Below are 20,882 nucleotides of genomic sequence, written 5' to 3'. Positions count from 1 at the left end.
ATTTATCCTCCACACTATCTTTTCCACTGCTCTGAGAAGGGTTTATTACAATGTTCAGATGAATCCAGATTTATACATCCTTGATCAAAGTACAGTCTGATCTAAGTATGGAATTTCATCATAAACCAAATCACTTCCCATTCACATAGATTATATAGAATTATGATGGACCAGATAACACCCTATTTATATCCTTGGAATAAAATTGCTGATTGAATTATAATATTTAAGTACAGCATAAAACAGTTAGGAATAAAATGTCCCACTCTGCCCAATGCACTCACTGTTCAGTGCACTCAGTATGTAGTCAGTGTTCTACTGAACGTCCTCCAGAGACATCATCACATTTATATTAATGTTTATATTTTCTATTGCTTTGTTTAGTTTGAATTTGTACATCAATGAGTTAAAGGCGTTGCTGATGCAATGTAACTTGACTGCAGTGATTCAATGCTGGCTTTCAGTTGGGCTTCAAACATTTGTATAGCTAATGCAACCCTTTTGTGCAATGATATCATCACCTCATTGACAATGCAGTGGCAGCTTTATGTGTCAATGAATGCATCTACAGCTGGAGAAAGTCATCTTTTAAACAATTATCCTTTCAGTATTAAAACAAAACACTGAAATCAGAATTGTTGTTGTGTTTTGCAGACAATTTAAGCTGTAATAGTGTTTGCGGTAGCATATATTTTTCCCTTTGGCCAAACTAGTAGGCCTGAGTAGTGTTTACAGTGTGGATTCTATCAAGAATAAGGTTTGGGGTGGGAGAGGAATGACTACTATTACACTACTACTACTAACTACTCCTCCCATAGGGATAACATCTTAGTAGTCAAGGGAATGTGATAGAAAAGTTTGCAAAATCAACTGTTTTTAATCTGAAATTTGTTGACATGGCCAATTCCCACTGAAAGTCAATGGACGTTTTACTGATTTTTATTGGGATTTGAAGATTTTGAATTGGTTTTTCTTTCTTGGAACTGACTGTATCATAAATAATACCGGGGATTTTTTCTCCACTACTTTATCTGGCAATTATTCTGCATGTTGATCACTCTGCGTGAGAGAGAATTTCCTGATAGCACTCCTAAAATAACCACTTACTAGTTTGAATCTAAGTCCCCTAGCTCTTCCTCTACACTTAAATTTAAAGTCATAATGCCGGGTTAACTTTTCCATACCCTATACACCTCTCTAGCATCTCCTCTCAGACCTCTCCTTTCTAAGCTGAAAAGCCCCCATTGTCCAGTCTTTCCTCATAACCCCCCAAAACCCTGACACTCAGGATTAGTATTGGTGGAATACGGATATTAGTCTGTGATACTTATACAACTAAAACAGAAGTAGAAGCCTTGAACCCCGATTGTGCATTGGTGACCAAAGCTGAAAATAGTGTTCAAGGTGTAGTGAGTGTTTGATGTCATTGTATGACATTCCTCTGTCTACTATTTATTGGAGGCATTAACAACGGGTTATTACCTTTAAAAAAAAGCTGACAGAGGAATGTCATATTAATGCATTAAGTGCCCATCTGCCAATGTCACTAACAATAATTCCTAGCTGATTGAGTGGAAAATAACTGCTCCATTAAAATGTTCAAGTAAAGGTGAAGTGTCATGTGAGCGCTAAGAGTGTATCTCTAAGTATGCTCCAGGAATATGTTTTTGAAGATTGGTTTTTGGAACATTCTCATTCATATTCCTCCTTCCTTCAGTCTCCCATTTTAGCACTGCAGTGGTGTAGGCCGTGAGAACCACTGTAAGTGTGTCGGCCTTTATCATTATCATTAGTGTTACAGGCTATTAAAATTCTATTTCGTTTTTTGCTGGACCTCAGCACCCTGCAGACAGCAAGAAATCAATCTGCTGATCTCCAGGGAGCTGACTGTGCCCAACACACAAAACTTCTGCTTACCAAATCCTACATACAGGATTGTTGGTTACAATCATATACCTACTTGATTATAATGGGATAACCCCTCCCCCAATCCTAGTGGATTGTAGATACAGACCCGGAATTTACTTGTTCCCTAAAGCAATTATGCTATTGGTAGACTATTATTGTGTCAAAAAGATTGAGGACATTTGCGTTTTGGCACATAATGCCATTAATATGCCATTATTGTGTTGAATGCAAATTTTTTTTGATTTTTTTTTTAACAGTGCAAATCTATGCCTGCCAACATCTCTCAGGTTTCATTTGCATAACTGCATTGTTCAACTACACAGAGTTTTTGGGTTCATGCCACTTCTGCAATCTGTGTAACTTTAAGAATACTCAGATCAGGGGTTTATTGTACAGAAGTTCGCCAGCTGATTCACCTATCGCTCAAATGGCTACAAAGTATCCGAGTATCAGTCGGCTTATAGAAAAACACAGGCAAAAAATAATAACGTTTCGCAAGTTGCAGAAGGAACTGCAGCTGGTGTTTAAATTTCAGATTGTATTGCAGGCTACACAATATTTAAAAACGGCTCTCAGACATAGGTTAGCAATCAGCCACCATGAGTCTGCAGATAAATGCAAGCTGCTCGCTTGCATTTAAGAATAAGGGCTAGCTTTTCGCCATAACACTTCAGACAAATGTGACTAAAGAGCTGGAGTGCTGAAGAGGGCACCAACCGAATTTACTGATTAATGATTCCTTTACAATGTGGGAATCACTGACACCTACATTTCATTTTACCATTTGCTCTCTTCCTAGCAAATTCCTTTGGGAGCACAGGCCACTCCTACTCCAAACCTAGAATCAGATGAACTTTGGATGAGGGATGACTTATCCCAGGGGCTTACCATTCTATGCCATCATAATGGAGGAGAAGTGGCAATGTATTGAGTCAAGGAGAATCAGGCGGCATGGCAGAGGGTAGGTGCCCAATCAGGTGCGACTCTCCCTAACAAGAGACAGGCCACATCTGTCCTATGCGAACTATAAGAAACTGCCCATCTGACAGCTGTACCTCTTCAACGTGACCTTTCGCTCTCTCTGCCAACTTCAAAGTGAAGACTTGCAGACTCATTATAACTGCCCTGTCCATGGCAATTAAATTTGTTAACAGGGAATCTGTGCAACATTAACCAGGGAGTTAGCAGGGCATGCATCAAACAGCAAGAATTCATCTGCTTCTGCATCAGCCCCTTAGGCAGCAGAGACACAGAGCCTTGGATTGCACAGGGTAGTTGGATTCCCTATGGTGCAGGTTGCTACAAGAGCACACACGTGGTACTGAATTCGCTGACCCAGGAGCTGCTGACAAACTTAATAGGAACGGTTTCTATTCCAAGCAAGTCCCACTTGTCTATGATGCAAACTAGGTATATCCTCACACCTGCTGCAAGAGGCATCAGAAGGCAGATTCTGTAGGAAGTCTTCATTGACTAATCGACTGTAATGGAGGCATCTCAGGTTTCACTTGTGGTTATTTGCCTCCCTCAAGAAATTTAATAAACTGGGCAGTATGGAAATTACACATATCTCATTGGAAAAATGAACCAAATGGGTTTTTCTGATCCCATGCATTCTCGTGCTTTATATCTCAAGTTGTGAGCCTTGGTTCATCGGTAGAATTCTTGTTTCTGAGTCGGTATGTTGTGGCTTCAAACCTCACCTGAGAAACTTGGGGCAGCATTTTGGGTTTTAGGTTAGGACCCCAAAGTCAGAGTTAAATGGCAGGCCCTGAATCTGCAATGTGTGGAGAACAGTCACCCGGCAGTGATTTTCCCTGAATTGTCCAATTAGTGGCCAGAAGGCAGGTTTATTGTCCAATTAAGGATTGTGGGTAGGCTCTGGAAGCTGGAGGGCCTATGGGAGGCCCTCGAGAATGGAAGAAGCTTCAGCCTGCCATTGCAGGTAAGTGAGAGAGAGGGTGCCTCACAGTAACTTTTAAGACTTTTAAATTTAAAAAATGGCCACAGCTGCCAGGCCACCATCATGGAGAAAGAACCCTACCACAGGGAAGCCTGCAGCTGCAATGGTAACCAGGTGGGCAGGGAGGCCCTCAAAGCCTGCTTGGAGCACCCACCTCCCTGTATGCTACCAAGAAGCCCACCTCCAGTCATCTGACCTGCCTGCAGACTGACTGAAAAATTCCAGTTGGCCTCTGTTGATTGGCCTTAATTGGTCATTAACTTACCTGAATTGGATATCCACCACTTTTGTGGACAGGTAGCCCTTCTGCCCCTTATCCTGCCTCCAGGAAAATGGCTCTGAGCTGGTGCCACTTGTACGCTTCCTCATATGGAGGTGAAAATTCTGCCCTTGGGCACATGATCTAGGCTGATACTTCAGTGCTATAATAATGGAGAGTTGTACTGTGGGAGGTGCTGCCTCTTACCTGAGTTGTTAAGCCACGGCCCCATTGTTTTTTCTTCTTAGGTGGATGTAAAAGAGTGCCCTGTTCTATCTGAAGAATAGCAGAGGAGAACTCCTGATGTACTGGCCAACATCTATCCCTCAACCAACACATAAAACAGATGATCTAGTCATTTATTCCATTGCTCTTAGAGGGAGTTTTCTGTGTGTAAGTGGTTGCCCTGTTTCCCACATTACCACATGACTACACTTCATTGGCGCTTTTGGTCTGCTGACATGGAAGGTGGTACATAAACATACATCTTTCTTTGTATATACAACGGGATCAAAATGCTGCCTCGATCAAGGGTAGAGAGTGGATGGACAGCCTGTAGCTGGAATTTGGGGCAGTACTTGGTTCTCTCAGGATTCTTCCCTGTTTTTTTTTCAGGTAGCCATTTTAGGCCATAAGAAATAGGAGCAGGAGTAGACCATTCAGTCCAGTGAGCCTGCTCTGCCATTCAATTAGATCATGGCTGACCTGATTGTGACCTTTACTCCACTTTCCTGCCTGTTCCCCCTCGACTCCCTTTTAGATCAAAAGTCTGCCTAACTCAGCCTTGAGTATATTTAATGATCCAGCCTCCATGCTCTCTGTGGAAGAAATTCCAAAGACTAATGACCCTCAGAGAAGAAAATCCTCTTCATCTATGTCTTAAATAGGACACCCCTTATTTTTAAACTGTACCCCTGGTTCTGGATTCCTCCACGTGAGGAAATATCGTCTCAGCATTTACCCTGTCAAACCTCCTCAGAATCTATGGGTGGAATTTCACACCAGCAGGACTTTACAGTCCTGCCGAAGTCAATGGATTTTAGAATGGCTTGCCGTATTTTACAGCACCGTCCCCGCTGTTATGGGGCAGTAAAATCCCGGCCTATATACTTCAATAAGATCACCTCTCATTCTTCTAAATTCCAGTGAGTATTGGCCCAACCTGCTCAAACTTTCCTCATAACACAATCCTTTCATCCCAAGAACCTGGCAGTCGCTCTGTGAGCTGCATGTCATACATCCCACCCTCCCAAAGGCAGAGTCCACAGGAGATCCTGGAAGTTCCACCTAGTAATCTTTATAAGACCTCAGGGAACTCTAGAGTTGGTGTGAGTTCAACTGAGGCCTCTTGAATGGCCCCAAACGTTCAGGATCAGTTTTGCTTCTGAAGAGGCAGGATGGTTCCGTTCTTAGTCAAAGACTTTTTCACTTCTTTATTTTCAGCCCTGGTGAATGTAGGTGAATCTCAGGCACTGCCTCTGGAGGGTGCTCTCCTACAACAAGGGATTGGGCTGGGTACCACTGAAGTGCTCTTGCAGAAACTCAGCCCAATCAGTCAATTCCACCATTCCTCTTATTTGAGGCAGCTTAATGGATTCAGGCTAGAATGAATGGGGGCTTCATTACACGACACTTATATCAATGGAATACCCCCACTTCCAGGTCATGACGTAGAAGAGCATACGCTTGGAGATGTCAACAGTTGAATCATTCAGTGTGCAATAATATCTCCAAAAATTCCTTATATTTGGGGCTAAAGTAGAATGGAATATCTGATGAAATGCAAAAGATTTTTGCCTCTTTGTTGCCATTCCAATAATTTTTAACTTGTTCACTATCAAAAAACTATTTCCCAACCTCTGTGATATACCTCCCAAATTTTATAAAAATGTAATTTTCCTGTGAAGTACTACCTGGGAGCACTAAAAAAATACAGTTCTTAATTTCCAAATACTTCCATTGTGGAATATCAACCAACAGGTTGGAGAGCTTGAAATTTGTGTGTGGGCAAAATGTTCCGCTTCCTTTAAGACAGGTACAAGAGCAATCAGCATTACTCAAGACTTATTCTTACATCTTTCTCTGAAAATTAGCCTCCCAAATGGCTGGTAGAACAAGAGTTGCCCATGTCTTTAAACAACAAGTGTGCAAAGAAAGCAGAGTAATTCTAGTGAGTTGAGTTGGGAAAGGGCAGATCTGTGTGCTTGACTGCTCTTCAGCTTAAAGGAAAACCCTTGCTTGTCTGTCTTTGCCTGTTTATTATCTTGGTTAAAATGTCTTTGCAAGTAACCAAGGCATGTTATTCTGGGTAATGGACCTGTTACCTCATCATAAAGAGATGTTCCTCCTGCCGCCAATTTCCAAAGGCTGCAAGACATCTCATTCTGCCCTCCCTCAGGAAACACAACGTCCATGAGGGTCTGATAATACAACAGTCTTGCCAGTTACAATGCTGGTGTCCCTACTGTGTAAGATGGAGAAAATATTCAAAGAGTTTTGAGATAGAATATTTACAATAAAAATGCAATGGCAACTTGACTAAGAGTAAAACTCAAGCTTATTAAAGTAAAAATGTATAAAATATCAGTGCAATTGCCACATTATTCTGGTCATGATAGCTATTATTTCTGAATGTAACATCCAGAGATCATTAAAACCTAGTTACCTGGGGAAAGTGAAGCAAGTTAGAATTTTAAGCAGTAATTTTAAATAATGAATACAGAAGGACTTGAGAAAGAACAGTAATTTCTGCCAGGGAATTAAAAGTCACAAAATTGATTTGTGGCTGGCTTCTACCAGATATAAGTATCACTTGATTGATGTACTGAGGTAAAAATAAAGAGGTAGGTATGACATTCATTCCCTATCCTGAGTCCCATTTATCTTACTGTGTCCTAATTTTCAAAATAAAGATTACAGAGGATATCCAGTGAGCACATATGTGCGATGAAGTGCATTAGAGAGGGTAATAGTGAATGGTACGTAAGAGTAATGAAGGATGCAAATTGGAGATAATAAAAGAGAGTGGCAGGCAAATTTCACCATATAATAAGTCCTAACACAGTTCAGTTCTTCTCCCTCAGATATTCAGGCCTATTTTGCACTCTATACGAAATAAGGTAAGTGAGCTTGTGGCGCAGATTGAAATTGGCAGGTATGATGTGGTGGGCATCACTGAGACATGGCTGCAAGGGGATCAGGACTGGGAGCTAAATATTCAAGGATATACATTCTATCGAAAAGATAGGCAGGTTGGCAGAGGGGGTGGGGTTGCTTTGCTAGTAAGAAATTAAATTAAATCGATAGCAAGAAATGACGTAGGGTCAGATGATTTAGAATGGGCAGAGTTGAGGAATCGCAAAGGTAAAAAATCCACAATGGGATTTATGTACAGGCCTCCGAACAGTAGTCAGGATGTGGGGCACAAGATAGACCAGGAGATAGAAAAGGCGTGTAAGAAAGGCAAGGTTACGGTGATCATGGGGATTTCAATATGCAGGTAGACTGGGAAAATCAGGTTGGTAGTGGATCTCAAGAAAAGGAATTTGTGGAATGTCTACGAGATGGCTTTTAGGAGCAGCTTGTGGTGGACCCCACTAGGGAACAGGCAATTCTAGATTTAGTGATGAGTAATGAGGCAAATTTGATAAGGGAGCTTAAGGTGAAGGAACCCTTAGGAGGAAGTGACCATAATATGATAGAATTTACCCTGCAATTTGAGAGGAAAAATCTGGAATCAGATGTAACGGTATTACAGTTGAATAAAGGCAACTACAGAGGCATGAGGGAGGAGCTGGCCAGAATTGACTAGGAGATGAGCCTAGCAGGAAAGACAGTGGAACAGCAATGGCATGTTTCTGGGAGTAATTTGGGAGACACAGCAAAAATTCATCCCTAGGAAGAAGAAGCATGCTAAACGGAGGTCGAGGCAACCATGGCTGACAAGGGAAGTTGGGACAGCATAAAAGCTAAAGAGAAAGCGTACAATGTGGCAAAGAGCAGTGGGAAACCAGGGGATTGGGAAGCCTACAAAGACCAACAGAGGACAGCTAAAAAAGAAATAAGGAGGGAGAAGATTAAATATGAGGGTAAACTAGCCAGTAATGTAAAAGAAGATTGCAAGAGTTTTTTTAGATATATAAAAGGTAAGAGAGAGGAAAAAGTGGACATTGGGCCGCTGGAAAAAGACGCTGGAGAAGTAGTAGTGGGGAACAAAGAAATGGCGGAGGAACTGAATAGGTACTTTGCGTCAGTCTTCACAGTGGAAGACATGAGTAACATCCCCAAAGTTCAAGAGAGTCGGGGGGTAGAGGTGAGTATGATGGCCATTACCAAGAAGAAGGTACTAGGAAAACTGAAAGGTCTGAAGGTGGATAAATCACCTGGACCAGATGGATTACACCTCAGGGTTCTGAAGGAAATAGCTGAAGAGATAGTGGGGGAGTTAGTGGTGATCTTTCAGGAATCACTGGAGTCAGGGAGGGTCCCAGAGGACTGGAAAATCGCTAATGTAACCCCCCTGTTTAAGAAGGGAGTGAGGCAAAAGCCAGGAAATTACAGGCCGATTAGCCTGACCTCGGTCATTGGTAAGATTTTAGAGTCCATTATTAAGGGTGAGATTTCAGAATACTTGGAGGTGCATGGTAAAATAGGGCAAAGTCAGCATGGTTTCATCAAGGGGAGGTCATGCCTGACAAATCTGTTAGAATTCTTTGAGGAGGTAATGAGTAGGTTAGACAAAGGAGAGCCAATGGATGTTATCTACTTGGACTTCCAGAAGGCCTTTGACAAGGTGCCGCACAGGAGGCTGCTCAGTAAGATAAGAGCCCATGGTGTTAGAGGCAAGGTACCAGCATGGATAGAAGATTGGCTGTCTGGCAGGAGGCAGAGAGTGGGGATAAGGGGGCCCTTCTCAGGATGGCGGCCGGTGACTAGTGGAGTTCCGCAGGGGTCAGTGTTGGGACCACAACTTTTCACTTTATACATTAATGATCTAGATGAAGGAACTGAGGGCATCCTGGCTAAGTTTGCAGATGACACAAAGATAGGTGGAGGGACAGGTATTATTGAGGAGGTGGGGAGGCTGCAGAAGGATTTGGACAAGTTAGGAGAATGGGCAAAGAAGTGGCAGATGGAATACAACCTGGGCAAGTGTGAGGTCATGCACTGTGGTAGGAAGAATAGAGGCATAGACTATTTTCTAAATGGGGAGAGAATTCAGGAATCTGGAGTGCAAAGGGACTTGGGAGTCCTAGTCCAGGATTCTCTTAACGTCAACTTGCAGGTTGAGTCGGTACTTAGGAAGGCAAATGCAATGTTGGCATTTATTTCGAGAGGACTAGAATATAAAAGCAGGGATGTGCTGCTGAGGCTTTATAAGGCTCTGGTCAGACCACATTTAGAATATTTTGAGCAATTTTGGGCCCCGTATCTCAGGAAGGATGTGCTGGCCCTGGAGAGGGTCCAGAGGAGATTCACGAGAACGATCCCAGGAATGAAAGGCTTAACATATGAGGAACGTTGAGGACTCTGGGTCTATACTCGATGGAATTTAGAAGGATGAGGGGGGATCTGATTGAAACTTACAGAATACTGAAAGGCCTGGATAGAGTAGACGTGGGGAAGATGTTTCCATTAGTAGGAGAGACTAGACCCGAGGGCACAGCCTCAGAGTAAAGGGAAGATCTTTTAGAACAGAGATGAGGAGAAACTTCTTTAGCCAGAGAGTGGTGAAGCTATGGAATTCATTGCCACAGAAGGCTGTGGAGGCCAGGTCATTGAGTGTATTTAAGACCGAGATAGATAGGTTCTTGATTGGTAAGGGGATCAAAGGTTATGGGGAGTAGACGGGAGAATGGGGTTGAGAAACTTATCAGCCTGATTGAATGGCAGAGCAGACTCAATGGGCCGAAAGGCCTAATTTCTGCTCCTATGTCTTATGGGTTTTTAATTTGGGGTATATTTGGGCCGGGCGGGATGCAGGGTGAGAGAGAAACATCCCTGTGGGGATCTCAGCGTGGGCCTGGCCATTTTACATCCTCTTGTCCACCCAAAGATTGATTAGCGAGCCTGAGGACGCCAGGGGCTCAAGGGAATTGTCCCTGCTTGGTTATTCCTGGAAAAGGGGTTTGGGTGACGACTGTGGTTCTGGGCAGGCAGAACTTCTACTCTTCCTGGTCTAAAAGGATTCCACGTAAAATTGAAAGCTTTTAACTCGCCTTGGCCTCTTCAGTCCACAACATGGGACCTCGGCCATGGCTAGGGACTCAGTGTTAATCCCGTGCTCACTTCTCGAAACTTTGAGTAAAAATATAGTGCATTGCCAAATGCACCATCAGCTCTTCAATATAAAATAGGTCCCCATCTGCCTGTGGCATGTACCCCTCTCATGCCTGTTCAGGCATAAGTTCCGATGGTGGGGATGTGATGCAATGTATGTTGACCATCTTAACCCCACCCACCCCCAAACCTACCTTCTGGCACCATTCCAGCCAGGAAATAATGTAAACATTGCGTCCATCAGGTCGCGTTCTGAGATACGAGAATACCTGTAAAGACAGCACCAACTGATCTGGGCTTGTTCACTATCATAGTGCACTGAACTGGGCTTTCTGGCTTCCCGTTGCTTCTGGGCTGGGATTTCATGAGCTGTGAAGATTGAAAACTTATCACATTGATTCATTCTAAGGAAAGTTAGTATTCCTACTGGCCTGATTGTAGATAGAAGCCTTGAAAAGTCATTCTGCCTCCCAATATCATTCCCATAGAATTATGCATGTATTTCAACATAGAACAGGCAACTTGATGTTTATCCTCCACACAACCAGTAGTCTCAATCCCATTTGTCCATCCTGTTTCCATATGTAAACCCTCTCCTTCAACCATCTATCTAACCATACAATGTGGACATGGTATCTGCTTCAATCACTAAGTTCACTATTGCATTCTGCATAAAAATTTCTAAATCTTCAACATTTAATCTCATATCTATATTCCCATATTTGAGACACCCCAATCACAGGAAGCAGTCTATTTTGATATTCCATGTCCCAAAGTTTCATAATCTTAAGCACCTCTGTCAGATCACCCTGCAATCTCTTTTCCAGTGAAAACAGTAATGTTTCCTTATATCAGTGTTCCAGTGAATTTTTGCTGTACATTCTCTATTGCCTCAATGTTTTAAAAAATTATTTGTTCATGAGATGTGGGCACCACCAGCTAGACTGACATTTATTGCCTATTTCTAATTGCCCTTGAACATCCTTCCTATAATGAAGTGCCTAAAACTGAATTTAGCAAACCAACTCTGGTTTTACTAATGTTTTCTATAGATTCATCACTGCATCTTGAATTTTATATTCTACCTCTTTTTTCATAAAACCCAATCTTCCATTTTTTTAAAGCCCTAAACATATCTACTGCTGATTCTAATGTCTTGTGAACCCAACAACAAATCTGTCCCTCGGACCTTAGCCTACTCTACTCTGTAACTGCTCCTTTGTGGTATGTAGGACTGGTATCTCATGGTTTTCCATCCTCCCTCTTTGGAAAATCATTCATTTTTACTTGACATCCCCCCATTTCCACTTTGAGACCAAGGACTCAGCATATTTGGGATACTGTGCTCTATCATTCTATAGTCTTTTTGATTGAAATGCCAGAGTTCTGGGCTACCAGGCTGCCTTTACTGTTGGCTGATGTTGATCAGAAATGACTAATGCTGATTGCTGATCTGGGCTGAAAGGTCAACACAACTACAGCCAGAGCCAACAATGTAAATGCAGCAACGTCATTCGGCTAGAAGTACCACCGACAGCACTGCTGGCAATTTGTATATTTTACAGAGTTGCTGCTGATGGTGCTTTTTCCATTGGAGGCAACTCTGCAAAGTAACTGGAGTGGCAGATGCTTAACTGAGTTTATGGGTGAAACCTTGGGGAGGCAAACAGGGCTCTTGGCCGCTGGCTGCAAAACTGCTGGGAGCCCCTCGTTGCCTCTTGTCTGGAAGGCATCATGTGCCACTCAGGCATTTAACAGGATCAAGGATCCCAGCGGTGGAAGTCCTGTCCGCTGAGAGCTGCTGGTCAATAAGAGGCTGGCAGGTCTCCTGCATTCAGCAGCGCCACCGTAGAGGCGGTGGCTGCTGCTGGTACTACAACCATCCGAGGCCTCAGAAGTCGAGGAGGGGCCCTGGCACAGGTAAGTGATGGCTTGAAGGGGGTGGCAAAGGCACAGGGGTGGCTCTCAGCAGCCCCTCCCCTCTGCCCACCCCCCACCGGTTCCTGATGCTGGGTCCTTCAGTTAAGCACTAAAGGTCTTTGAATGAGGGACCAGCCCGGAAGCCCTCAAGCAAACATGCCAGGGTTTGCTTGTCGTTCTCCTCCACCCTCTGGTTAATAATAGTGGCGGCTGGATGAGGCCCTTAATGGGGTATTAATTGCCCACTTAAGGGCATCAGTTGCTGGCGGGATGGGAAGGCCATCCACGTGCCTTTCCACCTGCCACGCTGTCGCCCGATTAACTGCCCCCCCCCGCCCAACACCATCCTGTGGACGGCACAAGATTCCACGCTATGGTTTTTTAGATTCACAAGAAAGCTTAAAAATCCCTATAAGACCCTGGATGAAGGCTGTTTGCTCCTTTCTACAGCGTCCCCTCTACGGTATCAGAGAAATGTGGCCAGGGTGACAACAATTCAAAGGATCATGATTGAAAGAGCTGCTGATACTTAAGGTGGATCTCGTTACCAGGAACGCAAGTGGGGATAAGAGAACAATCACTTTTCAGGTGTTTTATTTGATAATTTATCATTGTTCAGGGAGCACTTGGGAGATTAAATGTGTGGGATAGAATTATCAGTAGGACAGACTGCACATGATTGAAGATGGGTTTTATGAGCCAGATACCTATCCTTAATCCCTGCTTTCTTTAGCTATTTCTTGTACTGTTCCAATAACTCATGAATATATTTGGATGCCCATTATTTAAACAGTGGAACTGATAATGTATTGGTTTATTAATTATTCCTTTCTATTTTGATAGGCACCTTCTTGATGTGGATACCTTCTCAAAGTCCGATCCCGGTAAGATAATAACATAAATTGTTGCTGAGTTCAAAGATTATGTACAACAGCTTTCCAGGCACTTGGTGCAATTTTAACCCTCAAAACACGGGGCAGGAGGTGCTTGGCTTCTGTGGGAAGATAGAATTTAAAAAATTTGAAACCCAAAATCACCCCCACCTCCCTTGAGCCTGCCCATGTCTGGTTTTACCAGAGGTGGGACTGGGAGGCAGTTGACCAATCTGCTTCCAGGGAGTGGGTCAGTCATTGAAACATTTTAGGGAGGCTGTGTGTCTCCAGTTTAATAAGATGTCTACTTATAGCTAATGTCACCCGGGCTGCCCTAAGCCTTGGAAATCTTAGCCAGCCACACTGGGTGAGAAGAACTTGACCCAAAAAGTGAGTGCCTTTGTGGCACTGCTTGTGGGCTCAGAGGAGCAAGAGTGTTTCCTCCACGCCCAACAAGCTAACCATGCAAAATCCCCTCTGTACGATCTCCAAATTCTGATCTCTCCCTGACCTCCCACCTGATCACTGAATCCCAACCCTGTGGTCACTGGCCCTTCTCAGAATCACACACCTCTATAATCACTGACCCCTCCGATGATCACTGATCCACCCAGCGATCACTGACTCTCTGCATTCACTGACCCCCATGTGACCACCAACAAGCCCCATCATGATCACCAACCCTCCCCACCACAGAACATGATTACCGACTTCATTATTATGATCGCTGACCCCTCTCTGAAATTGAGCAAGCTCCGCATGCTCTCCAGTGTAATCACCAACTCGCAACTGCGATCACTAGCCTCATCCCTTAGGATCCCTCCCCACCCTACCACCACGAAACCTACAAGGCTGCAGCTTTTCCTGCCCAACAGGCTACCGGCCTCTTAATCAGGTTGGGAAACCTGGAAAATAAATTAAAAATCAGTTTGCAGTTATAGAGCAGTGTGGTGGGGAAACCTGCACTTTGCCTTTCCTGTCCGTAACTCCTTGGCTGCTTCACTCCAATCCCGCACCTGAGTAAATACCGGGCCATTATTTCAGAAACAGCAGCTGCAAATGACTTGGATCAAACTTTCAATTGTTCTAAATTATACTTTATGAATTACCTATTACATATGCATGGCGGAGGGTTTGGTTGAAAATCAGTTAAGGTAACGTAGAAAACAGCACTGAGCTGGGAATGAACCATACGTGTTGAACTGGACTTTACGTTATCCTGCTGGTGAATATGAATGCGGAGGTGGCATGTAAATCCCAGGAGGCAGCCAGCCCACCACCTGCCTGCCCACTCCTGCCTCCACCACAATTCTACCAGTGGCGGGGGGCCTCGGGCGGCCAGTGGGCCAGTTGAGTTCCTCAAGTGGGCAATCAATTCCCACTTAAAGGCCTCATCTCACTGGTGTTGGGATTTAACCAGCGGCGGGAGAGGCCCATGCCATGCAGCCAGCCTGCCTCTGGTTACTGGCAGGCACTAGGGGGTTGTATCCATCCTTAATGGGCCCCTGACCCTACTCTGCAAGGAATAAGACTCCGCACTTGGAATAGTTAATTTCCAGTGTCAGGGAAGTTTATTGGCAGTAATTAACAACTATCACATCATTAATAGGGCAATTAGGCTTCGGCATGAGGAAGGACAAGAACAGCAATGTCATGGGAACACCATCACCTGCAAGTTTCACTCTCGGTCACACATCATCCTTTCTTGAATCTGATTCATGGTTGCTGTTGGATTAAAGTCCTGGAATTCTCCACTGTGGCAGCGCATGACAAATCCAGCAATGGTTTCAGGATAAAGCCTGCCATCTTAGTGCAACTAGGGATGGGCACTAAATGCAGTCTCACCCACTTTCTGTGAACAAACTTTGAAATGCTGGATAAAACTGCTATTCTTTCAATTATCACACTGTCCGAACACTTCTGCAGCTAAATGTGGTACTTTGAAACGATGCAACTCCCATTGTTATAATGAGAAGAATACTTGCTGATATGTAGGATACAGAATTAGAGTGTGGTGTTGCTGCTAATAATTAAGGAGGTTGTTTGTGTTGAAGGAGCCAGAAGATTTATAGACATCAGGGTTTAACATCTCATTAAAAGAAGAATTGAGTGCAGAGAATGGAAAAGAAAGCTGTCCGCTAATGCTTCAAAACAAGGAGTTGATGGTTAAAGTGAATCCGCAAGATAAATGATTGACAGCAAGCGTTTCCAATTCAATCATTATCTAATTGCATTTTGCCTGAGAATCTAAAGGTCAAAGACTTATGATTGTGAATCTTTACCAAATATTTTTCTTGTGTGGATTCTTTTTCTTATTCGGATCTGTGTTGCTCCTCCCAACTCCAGTTATTTTGAACATTGCACATTTGAGAGGGAGGAGAGGACCTCAGTTCAGCAACTCATTCGAAAGGCAGCATCTCCAACAGTGCAGCACTCTCTCTGTACTGCACTGGAGTGTCAGCCTATAATTTTTGCCCAAGTCTTGACGAGGGATTTAAATGCAAAACCTTCAGACTCAGAGACAAAAGTGTCACAGACTGAGCCACAGCTGAGAATAAGGATGTGGCAGTGGTTGTAATACCCAGATATGTCATTTCAATTGTTAATACTTCAGCTAGATTTTGACTGTCTTTGTTCAATTTTTCTGTTCGCATTTTGTTTTGCTTTTGACTTGATCTTTCCTTCCCACCCCTCCCCTGCATTATGATGATGAGTTTCCCAATTGGATTCCCCCTACTGAGGTGTTTGGTAGAAGGAAAGGGCCTACGGTGTGACACCAGGCAGGTCAGTATGCACAAAAGATGCTTTGTGCTCAGGGCTTTCCTGGCTGCATCTGCAAATACAGGTGGCTGGATCTTACTTTGGCAGAAAGTTAGTCCTGCCAGAGGCTTCTCCTCTCAAAGGAAGCTGAGCCAGTGCCCCAATCACAGTATGAGGTGCTTTCAGTGGCATTGCATGAAAGGACAGTGAAAGACAAGTGTGATGGAATACTCATCACTTGCCAGGACGATTTCAGCTCCAGCAACACTTGGGCCTGAATCGCCTGGTCAGCGTGTGGGGCGGACCACACACGCCGATGTGTAAAATGATGCTCGGTGATGTTGGGCGTGTGTCTCGATGTCACCGCGCATCAATCCGAGCTTCAGTTCGGTGGGCACACACCTGAGTCGGTTGCACGCCCGCTGAACTGTCAAAGGCCTATTCAGGCCATTTAACAACCAATTGAAACAATTAACAGGGCTGCCCATCCAACCTTAAGGTTGGTGGGGGGGGGGGGGGGGGGGGGCGGGTGGGGGGGGTGGGGGGGGCAGACGAAGAGCCCAGGCGGCCTTCACATTTATCATGAAACCTTATCCACGGGCAGGAAGAGGTTTCGTGAAGACTTTATAAATTAAATGAAAATTTTTTATTGAAATACATAAACATGTCCCTGTTCATCTGACACTGTCACATGAGGGGACATGTGTAAATAACTTTATTCTCTCTTTATTTCAAAGTTTAAATATGGAATTGATCCTCAGGGAGATTTCTCCGCTCTTAGCGCAGGCCCCGATTCTCCCTCCTCCCCCCGCTCATACAGGTAACGCTGAACGCTTCCAGGTGCACATCACACTGGGCAGGCCTTAATTGGCCCACCCGTGTAAAATGGCGGGCGGCTATTGGCTGCGTACCCGCCTACGCCTGCTCTCACCCAGCCCGCACGTCAGGGAGAAAACTCTCCCCTTAACAAACTTGACACCATCCAGGACAAAGCAGCCACGGATTAACACCCCATCCAGTACCTTAAGCCTTAATTCCCTCCACCACTAGCACACTGTGGCTGCAGTGTGTACCATCTACAAGGTGCACTACAGCAATTCACCAAGCTTTCTTTGACAGTACCTTTCAAACCCGCGACATTTACCACCTGGAAGTACAAGAACAGCAGGTGCAAGGGAGTACCACCAACCCCAAGTTCCCCTCCAATTCAGATACCATCCTGACTTGGAAATATATTGTCAGCACTTCAGCATCGCTGGGTCAAAATCCTGGAACTCCCTTCCCAATAGCATTGTGGGAATACTTTACCACATGGACTGTAGCAATTCAAGCAGGCAGCTCACTACTACCTTCTCAAGGACAATTAAAAAGGGTAATAAATGCTGGTCTAGCTGGCGATGCCCATCTCCCATAAATGAATTTTAAAAATAACAAGCCTGATATACCACACCTTCCAATATGGGAGCAATTCAATTACATCTGCAGGCCCTGGCACATCTACGTGGCAGTGACCATGGACATTAATTCATACCAAGTCTGAATGAGCACAGAGCTAGATGTGGTGCTTCTGGCATTTTCAGCAAGGGTACCTGTGGATATGATGGAGCATAGCACTGGCTCTTGCAGTGACAGGAACACTCAGCTGTGCTATGAAACTTGGTATGTTGCAGATTTGTACATTCCCTTTTCATAAATTTACCTTGTTCATATCAATGCAAAAAAAGGGGGAGATTTGTTTTTTCCAATTAAATTAATAATGAAGGATTTGAATCATCAGTACAGATAAAACTGGCATGAAGGCACATTCCGTTTTCACTCTTGTCCTTCCAAAAATAAAAACCAGTAGGCGTTGGTAGCCATCCAAAACACAGCGAGTTGAAAGTAATGATTGAATCTCCACAATTGTTATAAGAGCTAAACACACTAGTGTGTCACAAAGTGCTCTGCAAGTGTCATCTGTTCTGAAGAGATTAAAGTCTTCAAACAGAGCACAATTTACACAGTCATACCACTGACCTTTTTCCCTCCTACAAGAAGCAAAACCTAAAAAGTAGGGAGCAGATCCCATGTCAAGAGTTTCTTAAAGAAGAGGCTTCAGTCAAAGTTGTGTTCCTCTCGTACACTGTAGGAAGAATTTTTGATTTCATGCCTGGCCGATGGCTCTGCCTTGGAAAATTTGGACTTGCTCTGCATCTTTTTCCAAACATGTGCAATGTGCACCATATTTCTGCTTCTGGCAGATAAGGCACGTAACCTGAGGCATGAAGTTGGGAAATGAAGTTGGGAAAAGTTGAGGCACTGATTACCATGCTGCTGCTCTTGTCTTTCTTTCAATGTGCAAAAGAGCCTCCTATGAGGAGTCTTATGACGAGAGATTGAGCAGTTTAGGCCTATACTCCCTAGAGTTTAGAAGGATGAGAAGAGACCTAATTGAGGTATATAAGATGCTAAAGGGAATAGACAAAGTAGACATGGAGCGGATGTTTCCCCTTGTGGGGAATTCTAGAATGAGAGGCCATAGTTTTAGGCTAAGGGGCGGTAGATTTAAATCAGAGATGAGGAGGAATTACTTTTCTCAAAGGGTCGTGAACCTGTGGAATTCACTACCTCAGAGTGCAATGGATGCCGGGACACTGAATAAATTTAAGGAGGAGATAGACAGATTTTTAATTAGTGACGGGTTGAAAGGTTATGGGGAAATGGCAGGAAATTGGAGTTGAAGCCGAAATTAGATCAGCCATGATCATATTGAATGGCGGGGCAGGCTCGAGGGGCTGAATTGCCTACTCCTGCTCCTAGTTCTTATGTCCTTATGTACACCAACTGAATCCATTTTAAAGAATTATTCTTTTGTGGGTGTTGCTGGCAAGGCCAGCATTTGTTGCCCATCCCTAATTGCCCTTGAACTGAGTGGCTTGCTAGACCACTTCAGAGGACAGTTAAGAGTCAACCACATAGCTGTGGGTCTGGAGTCATACATAGGCCAGACCAGGTAAGGATGGCAGATTGCCTTCCCTAAAGGCTATTAGTGAACCAGGTGGGTTTCTACAACAATTGATGATAGTTTCATTGTCATCATTACTGAGACTAGCTTTATAATTCCAGATTTATTAATTGAATTCAAGTTTCACCAGCTGCTGTGGTGGGATTTGAATCCATGTCCATGGACCATTAGCCTGGATTATTGGTCCAGTGATATTACCACTACACCACCATCTCCCCTATTAACCCATCAACTTTCTCTCACCAATCCCTATGGAGAAGCACCTCACCTGAGTTTGGCCATATCTATTCCACAGCATTTGGTATTCAGCAATGTGGTGAAAGGGGACACTGATCTACATCATTCTACTTCATCAACTATTGATCTCAGAACTTGTTTTCTTAATAATTCTGTTTAATGTCCTTAGTAAGGAGAAATATCAGCATATAACATTACAGTAAGTACATGAGAACAAGCACAATGAGTAATCTGGAGTCAGGGTTGCAGAGGGTACAGGCTGGTGCATGGATTTGGGGAGGATTGCTCAAAAGGAAACTGGAGAATTATAAAAACAATACCGAGGGCCTTGAGATTAATGTATTGGGTATTGTAAACCAGCGGAACTTGGAAAGGATGGCAGTGAAGGGTATATGGGACTTTGGGTGGGAGGGGCTTTAAGCTGCCCAGGGGTTCTTAGTAACCAAAAGGATGGAGGAAGGGAGACTGTTGAGAGCATTTGAGAAATTAATGCTTAAAGCCTAACCTGTCAAGTTGGCCTCTGATTCTCTTTTGGAAGAAGACTGCATCACATAAGCAATATTTTCTTCCTTTCGACTTGTCTCTTTTGAGGATTTTATATGCTTCACTTCAACTAAGAAAACTTTGAGAGCCCCATGCTCCTTCCGTTGGCAGGCTTTCAGCAACTGTGGTGGACTGACATAGTCATTTAACTCAGTGAACAGTGGTTTCAAACATCCATCAAACTATTCCTTCCTCAGAAAATGCCCATCCCTGGACATTTATACAACCATTAAATCCAGGGAGATGCTGTGTTTTGTGCTGGTTAGATGCACCAAATTGGCCCTGTTGAGATAACAAAGCCAAAATATTGAGTATCTACTTCCCTTATACACCATACATGCCCCTCTCCTGCTGTTGTCTAAAAGCCTCCAAAATTGTAAAATCATTTGCTGACATTTAATCCCTTGCTCCACAATTATCATAAACTTTTTTCTTTCTTTTTTTTTGCAGTTGTTGTGCTTTTTATTCAAGGAATTGGAAGCAAAGAATGGCGGGAGGTGAGTAATAGTCTTTTTATATTTTATCTTGTATATTAGATTATATTGATTTACCTGAAGGCAAAAAATAATTTCCTGAATCTTCATACCACTGGCAGGCTTTGGCCTCAGAACATTCCACTCCTGAGAACATTACTGGCAAAAAAAAACTGAGGTGGTCACTGGTATAGAACAGTAGTACTCCAGTGCAATGCAGTAGTGTTTATCCATTACAAATGTCAGAAAAATTGAAATGGAATAATGCTGTTTGCACCCAATCTTTCTACTCTTATACCCATAGTTTCCTGCATGTAGAGTTTCCAATTCAGGAATTCAGGATGAGTGGGTGAGTGTGATCACTTCACCAAGTAGGAGGAATGAAGATTCAGTTGGATGATTCACTCGATGTTGCTCCAAACAGTTAGGTCCAATTACCTGCTACATTGATGTGGTGAACAGGTATGATAGCGAGCGAAGAAAACACACAGAAATATAAAAGAGAATTCATTATCTACTATAACTTAAAGCTTTGGCCAGGAAAATAATGTCACTTGGAAATGGTGCAATGAGTGCCTGAAAGTGAAGGCCCAAAGCTTACTGGAAGTTGGGTGTTGTGTCTCATTTGTTGATCTGCTCATTGCCCACCCCACTTGGGCATCCT

The 20,882-nt window shown here is 43.6% G+C and overlaps 1 protein-coding gene across 4 annotated transcripts in view; it reads left to right on the top strand.

The window, feature by feature from the left end:
- Positions 1-20,882, top strand: part of LOC121280146 (copine-9-like) — a 409,662-nt gene that overhangs the window by 34,537 nt on the left and 354,243 nt on the right. For all 4 annotated transcript variants that reach the window (XM_041191835.1, XM_041191836.1, XM_041191834.1 and 1 more), the window contains exons 2-3: positions 13,173-13,213; positions 20,196-20,242. In XM_041191835.1, the coding sequence (XP_041047769.1) occupies positions 13,173-13,213; positions 20,196-20,242 (88 nt within the window). The remainder of the gene's footprint in view (positions 1-13,172; positions 13,214-20,195; positions 20,243-20,882) is intronic.

This window comes from Carcharodon carcharias, chromosome 7, assembly GCF_017639515.1.
Source record: "Carcharodon carcharias isolate sCarCar2 chromosome 7, sCarCar2.pri, whole genome shotgun sequence".
NCBI classification, from domain to species: domain Eukaryota; kingdom Metazoa; phylum Chordata; class Chondrichthyes; order Lamniformes; family Lamnidae; genus Carcharodon; species Carcharodon carcharias.
Note: the sequence above shows the minus strand (reverse complement) of the source record. Positions and strands in the feature narration are given on the sequence as shown.